This window comes from Fulmarus glacialis, unplaced genomic scaffold, assembly GCF_000690835.1.
Source record: "Fulmarus glacialis isolate BGI_N327 unplaced genomic scaffold, ASM69083v1 scaffold2322, whole genome shotgun sequence".
Taxonomy (NCBI): domain Eukaryota; kingdom Metazoa; phylum Chordata; class Aves; order Procellariiformes; family Procellariidae; genus Fulmarus; species Fulmarus glacialis.
Genome location: NW_009199569.1, coordinates 17,124 through 36,674, shown reverse-complemented (window position 1 = coordinate 36,674; position 19,551 = coordinate 17,124). Strand labels below are relative to the sequence as shown.

The 19,551-nt window shown below is 40.3% G+C and overlaps 2 protein-coding genes across 3 annotated transcripts in view; one reads left to right on the top strand and one right to left on the bottom strand.

Annotated features, from left to right (window-relative positions):
* Positions 1-250: 250 nt before the first annotated feature.
* Positions 251-2,233, top strand: ROMO1 (reactive oxygen species modulator 1). Its single transcript, XM_009573290.1, has 2 exons — positions 251-383; positions 2,043-2,233. The coding sequence occupies exons 1-2, from the start codon at positions 253-255 to the stop codon at positions 2,149-2,151; spliced, it is 240 nt and encodes a 79-aa protein (XP_009571585.1). The 5' UTR covers positions 251-252; the 3' UTR covers positions 2,152-2,233.
* Positions 2,234-4,685: 2,452 nt separating this feature from the next.
* RBM39 (RNA binding motif protein 39) overlaps positions 4,686-19,551 on the bottom strand; it is a 28,940-nt gene continuing 14,074 nt past the window's right edge. Inside the window, exons 8-17 of one of the 2 annotated variants that reach the window (XM_009573288.1) lie at positions 19,051-19,188; positions 17,380-17,445; positions 16,240-16,444; positions 15,958-16,035; positions 11,735-11,752; positions 10,211-10,243; positions 8,971-9,046; positions 8,706-8,811; positions 5,804-5,882; positions 4,686-5,697 (exon numbers count right to left, since the gene is read on the bottom strand). In XM_009573288.1, coding sequence (XP_009571583.1) covers positions 5,597-5,697; positions 5,804-5,882; positions 8,706-8,811; positions 8,971-9,046; positions 10,211-10,243; positions 11,735-11,752; positions 15,958-16,035; positions 16,240-16,444; positions 17,380-17,445; positions 19,051-19,188 — 900 coding nt within the window. In that variant the 3' untranslated portion in view covers positions 4,686-5,596. The remainder of the gene's footprint in view (positions 5,698-5,803; positions 5,883-8,705; positions 8,812-8,970; positions 9,047-10,210; positions 10,244-11,734; positions 11,753-15,957; positions 16,036-16,239; positions 16,445-17,379; positions 17,446-19,050; positions 19,189-19,551) is intronic. The other variant, XM_009573289.1, reaches the window with a different exon arrangement.

Below are 19,551 nucleotides of genomic sequence, written 5' to 3'. Positions count from 1 at the left end.
CTCGGAGACGTAGCGGCGCTCACAGAGGCTTGCTGAGGGCGAAACGGGGCCGTCATCAAAGCACTGGCATTCCCTCCCTGTCTTTTCCTACTTGACAGGCGAGGAAGTAAGTCTGAAAGCCTGCAAAGCCTCTGGCACTACACTTACAAGAGGCTCTGAAACATGCGGGCCTGCTCTCTAGCCCAGTTTGGTTATAGAAGCGTGTTAGACAAAGCAGTAAATCCCTGTGGTTTTTTGTGTTTTTTTCTCTAGATGCCTGTGACTGTGGGCCCGTATGGGCAATCGCAGCCCAGCTGCTTTGACAGAGTAAAGATGGGTTTCATGATGGGCTTTGCAGTGGGCATGGCAGCAGGAGCACTGTTCGGCACGTTTTCCTGCCTCAGGTATGCCATAGAAATGGCTTCCATGGACAGGTCGTAACAGAGTGATAGCCAGGGAGAAATGCTCCCACTCTGGGTTTGGGAAGGGAGGTGTGGGTGTGCTCCTGTGTCGTCACATAGGTGAAACTTTGCTAGTGGCTCCGAATTAGCCACGGTTCGAGAGCCTGCTGACAGCCCCGGCCTCAAATGGGGAAGTCTGGTGATGCTGGGGCATCACCTCTGGGTCAGCTGTGTACCAGGAGGTCGCAGTTACGCAGACCTTTTCCTGCCGCTCCTAAGGGAGGTTGCGTTGGGAAGCTGAGCCTGTGGAAGATCAGCTGCAGGAGGAGCTGGATGAATTGTCTGTGCAGATAACACGTGCAGTCCTCTCCTTGCTCTAAAGCTTCCTGAGGTACTCTGCAAGCTCTTGGGTATCTGCATTATGTTGCTTTGGGTGTCCCATCCCCCTGCACGGAGGCAATTACCATACTGACCCCCAAGTCTTAATTGCAAGAGTGTAGGCAGAGCTGTGGCTGGCACTGGCACAATCCCATTGTGAATCAGAGAGGGACAATATTCCACCTTCCCCCGGCACTCCCCGCCATGCCAGCATGGAAACAAACAATGCTCACTGCTCCAAGTTAGCTCTTGCGCTGCTCACTGACTGGTTTTGGCACACATTACCCATGAAAAGGAATTACTGAAATAAGTTCTTTCATATTTTGCAGAACTCTTTCTGCTCGAGGTTTTTTAACTTGTGATTAAACATGGGCGATAATTTGGTAGTGAGCCTAAAAGGAGGAAAAGGCACAAAGTCTAATCTGATAGAGTTTAAAAAGTTTTCTGATCTCTTTCAGATCTTGGAGAGTGTTTGTAAGTGGTACAATGCTAGCAGAAAATACAGATTTAGGATATTTGGAAGAAGCAGTGACAGTGGTTCTGTTGTACTTGAGTGATAAAGCTACGTTACTTCTGCTGTACCATTTTTTAGGGAAAATCTCCATGTTTTAAAAATCCAGTGCATGAAATTCCTTGGACTCTACACACACTGCAGTGCTTAAAAGCCAAATATTACAAGAACTTCCTGAGAAGGAACAATTCTTTTTGTTTTGGTCTGACCTCAGGTAACTGGGAACTGGGGAACAGAAATGCCTCTGGAGCCTTCTAGGTGTCAGTGGTAAATAGGAAGTTAGTTTACAAGATGATTTTAAGTTGGTAGTATTAAAAATACTGTCACTGCAGCCAGACAGGATGGTAATACAACAGCTCAGACCCTTTTTATTCCCTGGCAAGTCAAATACTTGGACAGCACAATTTTTTTTCCCCAAAATTAAGGGTATTTGGGGCACTAGCAGGTAAAGCTGTTCCTGCTAGTGGCATGGCAGGAGGGTACAGTGTCAGCTGGTACCGCTGCAGGAAAAAATACATGTCATTGGCGAGGGTCACTCGAATGCCCCAAAGAGCAGCTCCATTTCTGTTTTTGCAGTAGCTCAGGCACAGGGCACCGCAGCCACTCTCTCTGCGGAGGCAGGCGGTATCATTTTAAATTTAGACTGAAGAGGAGGTGTTTGATTTGGGTGCTCAGGCAGCCCTTAGCTGGCTGTATCAGATGTTTTCTGCTGCATGTCTGTTACCTGTCAGGCTTCAGCTCTTATATAATTCCTGTGTTTTTCTTTATCTCAGGATTGGCATGAGAGGACGAGAGCTGATGGGCGGAGTTGGCAAAACGATGATGCAAAGCGGTGGGACGTTTGGGACATTCATGGCTATTGGCATGGGAATCCGCTGCTAACCTGGAGCTTGGCTTTTAACCCAGAGTGCCCCCATCCAGCCATTCTTCCTCTGTACCATAATAAAATCTTTAGATACCTGAAGTGAGAGCTCTTCATGAAATGGTGATGCACCATCCTCCTTGCTCTGCTCATTGTAAACATGCTTTTTACCAAATTTCTACTTTCCTCCCATGACAGTGAGAATTAATAATCCTTTGTACTACATTAAAGTTCCTATTTCACAGGCGTAAGTACAGCGCACACATTTCTCCCCTTGGTACTTGGGCAGCTCACATTCCCAATGTGCTGATGTGGAGCCGCTCCATTGTATTCGTGCATTCCCGAGTCTAGGAGAGTTACTCTGTGGCTAATTTGGATCAACTATCAAATTTCTCTCCTCTTGGAAAAATAGGTGGGTTGAAACTGGCCCCATTTCTGAGTTCCAGGTAATACGGGGCAAACACCCTCAGAGTGAGGGACCCCAGGACACGGGCAAGTTCTTCTGCAGCTGAGGGCAAACCATAACAGCTCAGGCACCTTCTTCCAGCCAGCCTGGCAGCATGTGGGTGCAGGAAGCAGTCAGGGGATGGCACAGGCACAGCCATGCTATTAGAGCTGGAAATCGTTAAATTGCTGGAAAATGGAAAACTGCCCATCACATGACAGCTAAAGGTATTTTGTGATGAGTCACAAAGATGACTTTGACACCAGACATTGGAGATGTAACCTCCTTGTCAGGCCTTGAGCAATGCCTTTCCTAAAGCTCCCCCCTCAGGACTAGCTGTGCTGCAAGTTACTGCATTATCAGCACATAACCGTGCAGCTCGACTGCACTGCCTCTCACAGCTCTGACGGCTGCAATCTTGCACCCTTGGTGAAGTGAGGCGCACTCTGCTGTACAGCTCTTCCTGAGAAGGGAAGGACAGAAGCAGTGGTTGTGGCTGCCCCCAGCGACAGAAATTTGCAGTGGCTTTTCTTGGCAAGGGAAGGGGGCTTCACCTGTAGGAGCTGCACTACCATAAACAGTGCTCTGCAGGTGGAGTCTTTTCCTACAAGCTGCCCTAATGGGTCTACAAGGTGCTCAACGCTTCCCAGGGAGAACACGGGGATTACCTCCCCACCATTTGCCAGCCTCTGTAGCACTGCCTACAGCTGAACTATGGAATGTAGCGTTGCAGTCTCCTGTTACTTGCCTTTTGAAACAAGGCTTATCTTTGCTCCTCCTTTATTTCTGTTTAAGGATAGAAGAGGACAGGTTAGCAGCAGAACCTGAACCAGCACCTATACAGCCTTTACCTAGTACAAGTGCTGTTTTGCCAGTTTCTAAGGGAGAAACACAAATCTTGCACTAAAAGCCTGCTCCCTTCTCTGCTGTCGTGCAGCTCAGGAACCTCTGAAACTGCCAAGGACCACCAAGTCGGGCCACACAGCTGCTCTATAACAGCTCAAGTTTTACTCCAAATGGCACTGGTGGATTAATACTGGCAACTAAAAAAGTAAGGTCAAGCAAACCCAGAGAGCAGCTTTGCTCGGCTTATCTTCAGCTGTGTCACAAACTCCTGAGACACCCTGCTGTAATATATTCCTGGCTCTTCCCCACATCTGCCTGTGTACTACCTCCAGTTGCCCAGTCCCATTTCCTCCCATGGCTCCCTCCTGGATTGCTGAAGACAGTCTCTTGCCACACTGCAGCTCAGCCACAGCTACATCCACCCTGAACAGCAGCACCAAGAGGCTGGACACCAGGTCACCACCCCGCTCTGTCTTGGAGCACTGGTAGCATCCCTGCCCAGCCCATTTTCACCCACCTGTCTTCTCTAAGGACAGCCTGAACAATTTAGCAGAACTGACCAGCACGTACGTTCTTTAGAAGGTAGACCTTCAATGTCAACTGGCACATGACTATAGTCTTCATTTTTGCATCGATCTTCCTCTCCACTCACAACAAATTCAGAGCATAGACATTCAATGAAAACATCAAATGCTATGAAAGGAACACTACTTAGAATAAAAAAAGAAGTACCCTTCAGTTTTCTTTAAACCTACAAAGCCTCAAACCCCTTGAGTTTGCTTTAACCCTACAAAGCCTCAAACCTTTCATAAATCTACAGCTTTGTCAAACACAGCTTTTGTTAGCCAGTGGTTAAAAATGACAGGGAGGTGGGAAAGGGGCACTAAGAGGGCAATGCACTTGGGCAGGCTTCCCTACAGAAACCAGATTAAAAGCCAACATAAATTACTCCTACATGCCCACGAGTCACAACCATTTGTGAAAGATGGGGGCGGAGGTGGGCAGGGGGGAAGTTATCTCTGGGACGAACCTGCAGCACGCCTGAGAAAGAGCAAGAGCTGTCCACTGCCCGGGCAGCAAGAAAACCCACGGGCCCTTAACAACCACAGCTGCAGTACACCGAGTGTTCTCAGGAATCAGCTCCTGTATTTTCTCCTGGAGGAGTGATATTCTGAACATCTACCATTTCAAAGCATCTATCGCTTACCTCCAGTCTTCAGCACACACTGCTTACATCGCATTAGGAGAGCGGAGAAATAAAGCTTCATGAAGGCCTTTTTAAGAGAATTTTATTTGAGTGGTTCTTACAAAGATTGTTGCAATATGAAAGTCTTTGTTTGATAGAAATATCAAGCTGTCTTGTCAAACACACTGAAGTAACCCAAAAATATATTTCAGAGCTCACAGAGCTTAAAAAGAGCAAAGATTATATGCAACCAGAACAAAACATGTTTCTGTATTTCCTACCGATTTTCAGACTCGGCTGAAATCCTTCAACTGTGCCACACTGCATACATAGAAACTTATCTGGAAATGCAGAGATCGTTTTGTTTGGAAACTTAGACACACCTCACACAGTATTTACAAAGAAACTTTTACAGATACATTAATCAAAAGTTACCATCAAGAAATAAAACCCTTCAATCCTTCTATTCTTATCAATTATTCAGGACAAAAGCAAGCTGAGTGGCTGTCTAGAGTCAGCTTTCAGTAGCCTTTTGAATTTTCCATTTATACAAAACACTAAATATGTCCCTTCGTAAAGTCTATCTCCGATATTAACCTTTAGCAGATCACCTACATTTAGTGAAATGTAAAATGTAATTGCTGCATTAAAAGAAAGGCTTGTGAAACATTAAAAATGTCATTATGTCCCATCTGCCTTTTACAGAGAACTTGTTTTCTATGAGCTACTTCTCAGTTCCTACAGATCACCTCAGTAAATGTACAAGAATTACAAGGCAGAACAAGAAGTCAACAGCTTTGTATACAGTGGAAATGCTAGTTAGGGAGAATGAACACACTGCGTTTCTGCTTACTTCATTTTATTTTTAAAGGTAGCAGGAAGTGTACACAAAATGACATTAAATCCTCTCCTTTAGTTTTATCTAAATAAAAGATAACTCAATCTTCCTCCAAAAAATAACTATGTACAAAACTGACTAAATCCATCTTCATCGTCGAACAGGAACCAGTAGTTGGGTTGCAGTCATAGAATCTGGGAAGAGGCTATGGTACGTTGGAAGAGGTACGTACGCCGCTGTAATCATTTTACCTAATCAGAAGATTTAAAATTTAAAAAAAAAAAAAAAAAAAATTTAGTATTTGGTCATTTCTGTAATTAATGAATAAATGTTGGTCTCTACACGAAATCCACTCACCTGCAAACCACCTCCCATGCAACGCATTTACAGCTGCAATGGCAGCAGCAATTGAAGGACATTTGACATACACGTTGCCCTGTAATACAGAAGTGTTACAGCCCGTTAGAAGCTTGAGAAATGTCCCACATTGTCTATTCTCAAAACACTTCCTTTGCGTGGTTGTGACGGAGGCAAACCTGCCTCGCTGTGTTCCTACTTGTATCAACCGATAATGCAGAATGAGCATGAGAAAACGGAGTAGCGGACAGGTTTTTACTGACATGCATTACCATACTGTAACAGTTATCTTAGCATGAAACTTTTCTAAATAGATTTTGCAAAACAGACCAAATGTTGATTTCAGATCAAGCTCACAAGTAATGGATTGCTTACTAGCTCATGATAACTCTTCAAAAGAGTATCTAATGGCTCCTGATGACAAGTCTCATGCAAAACAGAAAAGCACATGGAGTCTGGCTACCTCTACTGCACACTAGCCATGAAATCCTGTAAATCACCAACTTTCACCACAAATGGCTAATTAGATATGCAAGTTCACAGTCTGGTTTTCAAAGGGATTAAGCACTCCCCATTCCCCAGGGCAGGAAGGATGCCCAGCACTTCAAGGAAGACTGGTACTGCAAAAATTCTCCTACATCAACTTCAGCGTCTGCCTGTCTTTACTTGAACAAGGACTAAAATAAAGGGAAAAAACCCATCACAGCAGGGCAAGAAGAGCCCAAGGTGATATCTAACATGAATGACAGATTGATCTTTTAACTTTGCCACAGATATCTGAAGTTTTTTATCTGCAAATTAAGCACTAAACCAGCCTAATCCAGAGTACTGCAATATTCACATTCAACAACTGCAAGACATACAGACGCCCACAGTAATGTGCATGTATTTCTGGCTGCCTGCTTAAAAATAGATTACTACCAGTAATTCTTGAACCAGATCAGACTCTAGCTGAAACAGATTTTACAGGAAAAGAACATTTGAAGAAACAGAATCCAGCCCTCCCTTTGCCAGCCTGTCCTAACTTTTCCCACTGTGATCTAACTCATTCCTTCTCAGGGGGAAAACTTGAGATCAGGGGCTGATGTTTAAGGCACTAAGCAATTAACGCACACAGTTCTGTTCTCAGCCTCCCCCAGCATAGGCATCCAAGCTGCTTAAACCTTGACAGAGATACAGCAACATAGAGCTTTAAGTTTTCCTTAACACACCACAGTGCAGACTGGTGCGGTACACGAGACCACGTGTTCAGTTGGGACTGCAATCTTTTCCCCTGCAACAAATCACATCTTCCTGGCTGATTACTGACAGCCCTTAGCCTGGGAAGTCTGGCTGTCTGGGAAAGAGCCCTAAAAAGATGGGGATGAAAACACTTAAAAGATAATGTGACCAGAATCTAAGCCTGGAAAACAGAATAGCACAGTGGAAACTTACGTTCAAATACAGTATTTTTAAGTATCAGTGGGTATTTTGTATCTGGGTCATCGCTGTGCTACTGTGACAAAATGGATTTCATGTAAAAAACAGCTAACTCATGATATAGTAGCTGTATTTTTTTCTTTTAAACCCCCTTGCTAATGCAAATCAGATTTGCAGCTCTATGTGCTCAGAGCCTATGTGAGGTATGTTGAGGGCTGTTGTATTTTTGGGGGGTTGGGGGGTGGTTTTTTGGGGGTTTTTGTGTTGGGTTTTTTTGTTGTTGGGTGTTTCCCCCGCCGCTCCCCCCAATCTGTCGAAGGACACTTTGTTTTCTCTAAGATAGTAATAGACTAATACACTGCAGGAAAGGTTTCTACCTCCAATCAGCCCAGTAGTCCAACCTAGCAGTGATCTTCAAGATTACAAAATGCTAGGAAAGATTGTATATTGTTTTATGTACTAGACTTCAGCTCATCTCTAATCTAACATCTCAGTAATCCACGTGGAAGGGTTTCAGGTGACAAGAGTCTTCTGTGGAAGCAGCACAAAGATAACATAGGCTTGTGAGTGCCAAGTGCATTACCAGGGCAGAACAATCCCATCTAAGCAATACTGACAAGGACAGTAGTGTAGATTTCAGCCTCGCACAACGGAATGGAACACAACAGGACAGTTCCAGGGTCTGATGGTTAGAAATTAATCTATGAGAGCGTTTGAAAACTGTACCTCAGTTTGGGCTGTGAATTCAATATAAAAGGGCTCATGAAGGCCAAATCCCTTTACAGACCTTCCACAGTTTATATTCTAAGAGCTGAAATACAGGGGAAGAGATAACCAGTCTGGGGATTGCGTAAACAAAGTGGACACAGAAGAAAAATGTATTACCCTTTTTAAGATGCAGGCCAAAAGCCCCTCAAACAGGCATTAATCTGTAATTAATTCTGCATCAGTAGCTCTTTTTCTTCTCCTCCCTGTTATAACTCTACGTGCTCGCTCTTACTGCCCACTGCAAGACTTTAACATTATTAGTGAACACAACAGTTTCCAAGCATGGGATTAGGCACACATTTAACTGCGCATCTCAAGTCTGCTGAAGCAGGGTGTCCTTTGTGCTAAAGCCTGCATTCTCCAGAAACAGAGGAAACTGGAAGTCCCTGGCTTTTGGGAAATGCACAGCTTAAGGGAAAAGCCAAATGCCAGAATTAAAGAGGTCACTACTCTTCAGCCTGTATTTCCACAGTACCTTCAGCTCTGTAAATCTGTAAGAGCAGACTGCAGCACCAGAAAACTGCTCTTATACCTGCATTCGAGTTTGACTGTAAGCAGGAGGGAACCACCTACATTCTGCAAAAACTGCAAAGTAACTTCAAGAAATTTAGATTCAGTTTAGGAAAAAAAATAGTATTCGTAATACTCCCTCTATACACTACAAAGCAACAAAACTCCTAAAACCTGCTCAGTGTCTCCCTGGAACCAAGCATACCTGAGCTGAGTTTTTGTCTACATAGATGTGGATAACTCCTCCATGTTTGTTACATTCCTCAATCACATCATCTTTAATTTCTGTATCCCAGCCAGCTTCTTCTTCACTGTATGGGTGGAGGAAGAACAGGACAGAGATGGAATTGTTATCACTTGCACAAAATCCACCCTAAAACCCATCAAAAAAACCTCTGCAACATTCTGATTCCTTTCTCAGATGTTAAAGTCATCAACAAATGCCAAACAGAAAATGATAAATCACTTACGTTTGAGGATTAAACATGTTGGAAAGCTGGAAGCACTGTGTTGCAAGTGGTTGTACAGAAGCAGCTGCAGCCAGAACTGTTGTAATGGAAAAAAACCAGTAACAAATCTAAGAACCTGCTATGCATGGGTCCAATTTAAATGAGTATCTTCCATCTATTCTTTAAAATCCCAACATTCAGCAATAACAGCAACAGTTCTAACGAAACAGAAAATTGAAGGCAGGAAAGCAAAACTTGTAACTAGGCACTATCTATGATAGAGAAATTTTAAATTGATCAATACGGAAAATAGCACAGATAAACAACAGTTGAAGCTGAAAAGGGAAAAGATAGCCCTGACTTTGGCAGATTTTCAATTTAAACATTTAAATGCAGATATATGCATCTTCGCATGCATCTAAAAATTCTGCCTGAGTTGTATGCCAGCAGCACCTTTAATTTTTTTCTCCTCATGGAAGCTGAGCAGCAGCTCAGGATGGAGTGGCACCACCCCATCTGACTTCACAGGAAGTGACAAACATCTTTGAGAACTCTCAAAATGTATTTTCAGCACATTGAATTATCCTTCAAAAAAGTATATCCGTACTTTTGTCCTTTGGAAACACATAACATAGGAAATATTTGACAACTAAAATTATAAACATTTTAATTGTAGAATAGATCTATACTCTGTCCCAGTAACTATGAAATTATTACTTGTCATTTATTGTTGCTCATCACAGTACATCTTATTAAAGAGAGCACTGTCCTACAGACTGCCCTTTCCAAACACTGTAAGCTTCTGTTAATTTAGCTGAAATAACGGCCACCTTCTCTCTACACATGTAGATGTTAATGGTTGCACAGTCAGAGTAAGATGATGACTAATCCAGAGACAGTAACCCCAAACTCCTGATTCTCAAATGACCCCTCTAGTCCCTACCTCTAAGGCAAGAAAAAACCCCACACCCAACCACACCTAAACCCACAAACAAAAACACAAACCCACACATTTTCTAGGACTAACATATGGCTGGGGAATGTTACCAACACTGAGGAAATGCTACAAAGAAAAGGCAAAGTGTTTAACATACATTCTGTTATTTTCAGTCAATAATCAACACATAGCATGATTCCTACAGACATGAATACAATACAATTTCTCAGGCTGTTGGCAAACTCTACACCAGAAGCATTTCACTTTTATCACTTATCTGCAACACAACCTACTGATGACAAGTTACATCAAATGCTAGTTTACCTTCATTCTGCTGAGATAGTCTCGTTTGCAAATCTAAAGAAAAATATACAGAAATTAATTAGTATGCTTGCTAGCACTACTGTATCATTACCTGCCAGCCAGGTTCTTTAGCTTGCATTTTTGTGGTTAAGAGCTTGTTCAAGTACCTCAACCCACTCTCACTGTTTCTCTCTAGTCGTGAGTAGTTTCACTAATTTCAGCTTCTCAGCTGGAATATTCTGTACTTGATAGAGATTCCATGACCACAAAGGTAAGAATATTTCAAAGAGAAACAATACCTTAAAAGGAAAGACATGACCATGTCCTTTAATTCAATGTATCATTTCCATCTTGCCTTTGCTGTGCTTGAATTCTTTGTACGATGTATTTTGTTCCACAAGAAAATAATTACAGCAATTCTTACAGGCATTAGAAGTTTAGCATCTTTACTAACAGAAAGCACTTAAGCACACAGTTATCCAAATGTGACGTTCTGAAAGCAGTTATCAAATTTAATTTCAAGTAGAGTAAGGTGATATTTCACCTGTTATCTTTCCATATAAATGTCATAATGACACAAGTTACTTTGGTATTTTTCATATTCAAAACATTTTCAAGTGTTCAGAACATTTAATTTGCCAAGAAAACACTAATTACTTGTTTAATAACATATAGCTCTCCCAATTTGAAGTACTGGGAATGGACAAATGCAGACTTTCTAACCATTTCCAAGTATGACTCCAACACTCGACATCTTTGACCTAACAGAAAACTTCAGAATGCAAGAAATGTTACGCATAAGCCTCTTCACTTATGTTCCAATTTAATTCACACAAGCACAAGGAGTTAGAAGACTAAAGTTAACTGTCATCTTAATTCACTTGTTTAGAAAGCAGTGAAGTGATGGACCCAAGTAAGCTTCCAAGCTTACCTGGAAATTACCTGAAGGTATCAGGTATCAACATACTTTTTCCCTTTCTAATAAACCATCCACTGGGGGACCAACAGGAGTGAATATTTTGCTGTAAGTATTAGGCAATGAGAGCTCCAAAGACAAGTCTTCCTCAAGTGCCTTCCCAAGTGAACTTCCATAGAAGAACACATACTGGGAACCGAATTGAAAAATAAGAGATGGAAGGAACAAGCTCCGAAGGCTAAGCTGTAACAGGAACTGGCTACGTTTAGCATGTTTTCCATCTGGATCTGAACACAAAGAAATCTTCAACTCCATGGAGTGAGAAATACCATAAAGGGGAAGACTGTCTTAGCCTGTATTCTCTGCAGAAACTGCATGGATTTGCGCAAATCTATAACTAATTACCTAGTTAATTACTACCCAAAGTTTTTTGTAAACAAATGTTTAAAAAAAACCCCCAAATCTCCTAAATCACTCTAGTTAGTTGAGGGCAGAGACTTCTCACTCTGCAATTCTGACACAATTGCACATATACATCATGTACAGCTGAACTCACCAAATGTCGGTTAGCCTGCGGCTCTACAGCCGAATGCTCCAGGCCACCTGCACCAAATGTGGCAAGTCTACACAGATTACCAGTTCAAATTCTGTCTAGGGCCAAGAGTCAAATCTGTTCTAAACATAGGAAGATCAGCTAACAGCATCTTGAGGCAACAAGTTTCACAGGTTGATTATCTACCACCTCTGAAACCCTGTCCACCAAATCTTTCATCAACTAGCTGAATTTTCTTGTTGCTCATGATTGAAGAATGGTCCTCTCCTCTCACTTCTAAATTCACTCAGAATTTAGAAATTCATTGTCACTCTTCACTGCCAACTCTTATTCTTCCCTACATGCAGTTTTAAATAGTACGTGGAAACTAAAATTAATACATCTGTCAAGTTAAGATCAAAGTAACTTTTTCAGTATGGTCTGTACATATCATCTCTAAGAGTAGCGAGTTTAGCATGACTAAGAAGTACATGCTTAGTACAGAGAAAGCAGAAATACAGAAGCATCTATCAAAGCATTTTGTGTCTTAAAACAAAATGAAGTTGTGTGTTTATTTTAAAACAAAAATAAACAAAAGCCTGCCAAGTATTCCCCAGTCTTTTAATTAATTACTTACAACAGAACAGATCAAATAGAGGTCCAGGATGATAACACCTCTTTGTCCCTCTATTGCAGCACACTACCTCAACCTTCTTCATAGACAGACAGTGCCTTCCCAAAAGTAAGGAATGTTTTGTCCCACAAAGCATTAGAAGTATGTTCTATAGCCTCATGGTTATTTTAAGTTTCAGATTTTTAGACAGAATTTACTAAAGAACAGAAAGTACACAGCTGCAACTGTTTAGCTTCAATTCTTTTTCCTGCTGGAATTTTCTCAGTGGGAATAACATCAAAGTTCTCAGGTCTTCCGTAAAACTAATTCTTTAGCTTCCTTATTTTAGTTTGATTCAACCCATCTTGAACATGGGTGACCAGAACTGTTCACAAATGTGTACGTTACATCTCAGATGCTCAAGTATCTTACCTCTAGGAACACAGCTGCCCTTTCATCACGCTGACAGTTCATGTTCACTCACTGATAAACTGGAGTATTTAGATATTTTTCCTCCTCCTTGGCCATATTTCACTGCTAAGCTCCCAGGCTATGTAACTAGAATTTGTTTCAATCCTGAACAGGTGAACAACGTACAACACCCCAAGAATCCCTTATTGACAGCACCTCTGTATTAAGTCACCTCACTCCTACTCTTGTTGACCATTGTTATTCGTGTAAATATTAAACAAGATCAGCCCAACACTTGAACTTTGGCTTCAACAACAGCCTCTAACCTTCCCAGCTTTCACCTGAAACAAAGCCCTCTTTCTTTGAGCCAGCTTCTTTACACACCTTGTACTTCCTGTACTACCCACTTCTCTTGTTTAATAACTTCCAAATGACACAAGTCAAAAGTTCAAGGAGAAGAGTTCTACTACTGCTCCTCTGTCTAGGAAAGTCAGTTTTATCAAAGATTGTTAGTCTTTAAATGCAGTTTCTCTGAAAGTATGCTATACTTTAATAATATTCTCCAGTTTACCCAGCCTTAGTATGACTTTTGAAGGAGAGAAGTGAAGTCAGAGTAACAGGACTGGAAACCAACCAGATTATGGTGTTCTTCCTTCCTTTTAAGTGTAGGTAATTTAGAATTAGATGTTCCAGCTCTATATTGTATCACAGACTTTAAATATTTATCGACAATACCAAATATCAGACCTCATATTCTATGTACCTATTCCCTCACTAATTTGATGGGAGTTTTCTAACTACTCTGAACTGAGTACATTCAGCTCTTTCTTTTAGCTTTGCTTCTACCTTGTGAATAATTTTCTTTTTTTTAATCCATGTTCCTAGCTTACTTTCCTCAAATTTCAAACTTTATGTCCCCCCTACAAACTGAGGCAATGAGATTCTTTTGAAACATCTTGGGAGTATTTTTTCATTCAACCTCAGCCCTGCTTCCTTTTTATTCTCTTCAAGAGTTGGTAAATCTTCATTTATCCTTTCGTGTCTTTTACAAAGTCTAACTCCATCTGACTGTTGGCAGGTAATTCTCACTTTATCTATTTCCCAAACTAAAAGTATTGTTTTATCATCAGTCCTTTTTCCTATTCTTCATAGGCTTTGTGCTTATTCCTTATTTCTTTTGCAGCAGTTAATCACCCAGTTTGGTGTGGAGCCCATTTCTAACAGGACTGTTTCTTCTTTCTGTGGAATACAGATCCAATATAGCATTAGCAATTTGGAACTGAAGAAACTTTTTACATCCTGCCTGTTCAAACACCCAAGTGGCTTAGACCAGATGACTTTATTGTCGTTTCTTCAACCACTGCTTTTGAATCAGAAGCCTTAGTTATAGACCTGTTTTGTTTATCCTTTCATTTAAACTTGAGTAACTCACGATCCCTCAAGTCAACGGTCATTTCTATTCTCATCCGTAACATCTTCATTACTTACCAAATTGAGTTTAAAATAGCATCCCCTCTTCATGAGTCAGTGAGTGTTTGATGAAGAAATTTGTCGGATATCACATCCAGGAATATCTGGGCCCCACCATTATTACTAGCAATTCTTCTCCAATCTGTATCAGGGAAGTTAAAGTCTCCCATAATGACATAATTCCTGGTAGTAATTTTCTCTAACAAGAGTAAAGAGATCTTTAATCCACAACCAAATCTCACTTTGGGGATAGCTCATGACTCTATGGTAGTATCTTTTTCCAAAGTTATTTAAGTTGCACATGTCTGCATTATTCCTTTTGTACAATACAAGTGGAATAAACAATGCTACTTCTATCACTTTTATTTCTACAGTTACTAAATATGCACATTCTTCAAAAACCTGTATTCAGCCTTATTCCTCCACAGCCACGTTATCTCATACTGATTCCACTATCCTAACAGTTCAGCTGTGTCAGACATTTTTGGCCATGTTCCTGATTTGGGGAGTTTGGATTTCTTTGGCTTGTTTGATTCAAGTATGGGGGTGGGGAAAGGATTGGTGTTTTTTAAAAATATTTCTCTCATTTCTCATTGACTACACCTGTTTCCATGCAAGACTGTCACACCACTTCATCACCTACATTAAAGGTGATCTAATTTTAGTGTTCTTTACCTTTCCTTCTCTTTCTGGATTAGATAGGCTTTTTCCTTGCCACTATGTCTTTTTCATCTTTTTCTTCTCAAATAGAAAAAAACGTTATTCCCCAACCCACATTTTTCTTGCACTAGCCAATTCCTTTCTCTTTCAATGGTATATCTGTAGAAAGACCCTATTATATTCTTTTAGCAACTGTCTACAGTTTCATGTGTATGCTCTTCTCAAAACTGCACCTGAACTTCAGTAACATGATTCAGGTGTATCTTAAGTCTGAATCACTTCTGTCACAAACTCTGCTGGAAGACAAACAAAACAATGCCACCTATTCTTTATTTCTTGACACTTCTCACATGTTCCAGCATCTAGTTATTTGTGACATTCAAGTCTTTACTACTGCTATGACAGTTACATGCCCTTTGTTCTTGTATTAATAAAAAATAACAAGAAGAAATTCCACACTCTAAATTCCTAATCTTCTGCGGGAGGTTACTCATTGCTCTAGTTCTGAAGCCCTCTTGAATAGTTTGTTGTTTAGGCCAGCTATGATCTAGCAGCAGCAATCATATCCTCAGCCTCATTCCCTCTCACAAAATAATGTCTCAGTAACGCTTCCAACATACCCACTTGTAGAACACACAAACTATAGCCAATTCCAACTAACACACAAATTCCCTGGTACAGTGTCCTTCCTTGCCAGGACATACACTGTATAAACCTAACACTACTGTAGTCTTAGTTGCCGTGTCCCCCATGAAGTCCTAATAACCTTCTTGCCCCTGGTACAGCTCTGTTTTTTCAGAAGGGTCAATCCCCTTCCAATTATGAGCCTGTTACTTTTAACAGTCAACATTTACACTGCAGTAGAACATAAAAGTCCCCGTTAGTACAGGGAATAGTAAAGATAGAGAGATGAGGTTTGGGATGAATTAAGTGAACTACAACAGATTTGCCAAAAATAATGCAAAATGAATGACGCCCATCAAAGCTGTCATATACTGTCACTTGTTTATTTGCTTATGAATTTGCAATGTTTTACAGTTTGTAAAACATGCTGTAATACTTATGTTCGCATTTTGAAAGATCACAAAACATAGTTAAATACCTCTTGTCTCAAAATTATAAGGCATGAAGAATTTTTGAAAAATAAATAGGTCATCATTTCTTACCTGCCACAGCTCCAAATGCCAAAGATCCACTCATCTGCAGAGCCTGCTGTGCAGCTGGAGGAATCTGCAAACCCGTACCTAGAACAGAATATGAACAAACCTTGTAGCAAGCACTTTTCATTCAGTTAAGGATCCAGTAACAGAAGTATCAGAAATCTTACTGTTGCCAAAAGCTTAAAAATACCATTCCATGCATTTAGCATAATATTCTCTGGGGTGTATTATTTCAAATTCTGCGAGCTTCTGTATTTTCACACATTTCCTATTAATCATCACACATACCTTCTGCAAGTCTTGCCATCAACTGAAGGCGACCAGTTGTTCCCAAGTCAATTCCAGTCCGTTCCAACTCATCACTGTCCAAAAACGAACTAGCACTAGAAGCATCAGTGCGCTCAGTTACATGTCCAACCTTCATTGGCCTACCAGCCAGCTCAAATCCATTGAGTTGTTCCAAGGCCTTTTTGGCACACTCAGAGTCTGAGAACTGTAGATTGGAAAAATATGAATTCAGTAATACTGCATACAGGATTCAGCAACACTTCTACTGTATGTAATACCCACAGTTACGTAAACATGAGAAATACTATATTTAAGATAACAATAGCTACAAGCTAACTTAAATGTGCTCCGTATCGTCCATTTAAACTGAACACACATGAGTTTGGATATTTACTTTCTCATATTTAGATAAGAATACATTTAAATATACATTATTGTTGAAGCTAGAGCATCTAGATATTGCAATCAACAGAAGTCATGACTGCGGTTCTCTTTCAACACTTTCAAGAACAACAGTCACTTCCTTTGTAACCTTGTAACTGCCATGCATTTACTAGCTATTCCTAACAGATATTCTGCTTTATGCTGTGTAACATCAAATTAAACATACAAATATTTTGTCAGTGTTAAAACCATCGAATATTAGCTATATAACTAGTTTCGTTTAATTTCTCTCCAAGTGCCAGAGGTCCCAGCCAACACTTTTTTCCCCATGAAGAATTGCTAGGTCAGTCAAGAAACCCAAGTTCACAAAATTATGTATCGAGGGTAAAGAGGAAAGATGTCTTCAACTGAAAGTTTTAGCCTCTAATACTGTATTTCCCCTAAAAAGCTCAAATTTAATCATTTTCACAGCACTGTGAAAATGCCAGTCTTTATTAGTATCTTTGCCTGCAGAAGACAGCATTGCTTTACCAGACACTGACCACAAAGTATACTATTCCATTCTAAACATGTGCATTGTTCAACCACAATACCCACAGAGAACTGGCAGAAACAAAGAAAAAGGCCATTGTTGCATATCCTGCAACATGGTATTTCCAAGATGAGACTTAACAGTGACTGCTGAGTAAGCTATACTACTACATGGGAAGGTTACACCCAGAAATTGCCTAAGAAGTCTGGCAGTTCTAGTCATACCGTAATAAATCCATATCCTTTTGAACGTCCAGTTTCACTATCCATCATCAGCTGAATGCTTTCAATCTAAAAATAAAAATAAAGCTATTTATTATCAGGCATTTTGGAACAAACCACAAGATATCAAAACAAAACCAGAATAGAGCCCTGCGAAATATACATATATGAATGTGAAACCACTATTTTTTTTTTTTTTAATCAGTTCCTTGTTCCTTCCTCAAGTCAAAGTTAGCGTACAGTCAGCTAGATACATACTTTGATACTAAAACAGAAGCAGGTAAACCTAAGGGTGATGTACAATTTATCTTTTAAGTTGAGTCCAGCTACAGGCAGAGGCTTGGTCCTGATGCAGTGTTCTAGCAGACAATGAATGTGCAGACATCATCAAATCCTGACACATTATAATCATGGCATCTCACGCACTGAGAAACTCCATTTCACAAGGTAAGAAAAGCAGTTTGCATGACTTTGACAGGGGCTTTAAGATAAAGGTGCACATTTTAAATAATTATTGGCATATGAGAATTCCTAGAAGTTTACAGTTACTGAATTTCAAACATATTGGTAAGTCACCCATGAGCCATAAAATAGTGTTGGGAAGAGACAGCAACACAGGAGTAAGAGGAAGAACTGAGTTTAAGACTGGAGTATATGGAATCAGGAGGAAAAACCTTCACAGCTCTACATGTAAGCTTCCTAAACTACATTAATCCTACTGCCAGACCTTGGGAGAAAACAAAACAAGAACAGCCATGTGAATTAAAATTTAATAAATTGCTGCAATTTCCCAGTCTTTTGCACAACAGAATTAAAGGGATACACATACTGAATCTGAATAAAGCACCTGAAAAGCAATGTTACAGTATGTACGAGGCAGGGTAACCGTCCGAAGATAGTACGAAAAAACATCAATGGACTTGATAATTTTTATTTTTTTCCCCACTAGGCAGCATATTAAGTATATTACTTTTCCCTATCTAATAACGATATACCCATGATACCTTAGTTAGCACAGTAGAGCTAACATTTATGATGACTCCACTGGAAACTTCAGATTCCATCTGCTCACTTCCATAACTCTCCCTACAAAATCATATTACCATGCCACAAACTGCAGCCTAATAATCAGGAGTGAAAAGGGGCTTATGTCAGAGCTGTACAGGATATGCCACTAGTTCATGGTAGTAACATGAGCTAAAACTTAAGCAAAAATCCTCAGAAACAGATGAAAGTACTACATTCACACTGAACAGAACTCAGACCTGATGCTGTGGTTTGTGCTTTAACCTGTGAAATGTGGCTCCAATGCACAAGCACATGGGGGAGGGGGGATATTTACAAGCTGCAGAAGCAGGATATAACTTGGGGATTTTTCGTTTGGGTTTTTTGTTGTTTTGTAATTTCAGGCACTCATTGAATTCTCAGCTTTCCTTCATAAGACCTGCCATTCAAAATCACTGGACCACATCACGAATCAAGGTTCTGATTTGATCTCCAATACTAACTATGTATCTAAAGCCTTGTGGATGTACAGGTACAGAAGAGTGAGAAAAAGAAACAAATGTTTTACAGGTGTGAAGCTGAATTATTTCCAGAAGCTGTGGGTGGTCTACAACTAATCCAGGTTTTTCAAATAAAATACCATAACACAACATGCCAAATTAAAATTACCCTGCCAAACGGCTCAAAAATTCCTCGAAGCATATCTTCAGTTATGTTGAAGTGTAATGATCCCACATAGAGCCTCATAGGACCAGCACTACCCTTCTGCAGATTATTTGCCATTGCTGCTGCTCTGTTTTTCTCTGCCTAAGAAAAGGAAAAAGAAAAAACTCACCTTCTGCAAGAATTTAATAAAAAACCCTAACATAAGCAGAATACATCTACCAGATTAAAACTAGCAGATTCACCAAAAACAAGCTGCTTTAAAATCTGCACAGTATCCATTGGATTTTAACTTAAAATCTACAAAATCCAAAACCATGACCATAGATACACAGCTTCCAAAAGCCTTCAAATTGAACAACTTCATGCAGAATTCTAGGTTGTATCTAGTAAATTAACACTTTACTTTTTACACATGCTGGAAAGCATACATAATATATACTACAATTCTGTAATACTATTACAGTTTCATTATTACTACTTTCTTAACATCTGTATTTTCGAAAT

What these genes read in the sequence shown, in the direction of transcription:
- ROMO1 (XM_009573290.1), top strand. Translation starts at nt 253, where the DNA reads ATGCCTGTGACTGTGGGCCCGTATGGGCAATCGCAGCCCAGCTGCTTT. An exon ending in GGCACGTTTTCCTGCCTCAG is followed by an intron (nt 384 to 2,042) that starts GTATGCCATAGA and finishes TCTTTATCTCAG; the next exon opens with GATTGGCATGAGAGGACGAG.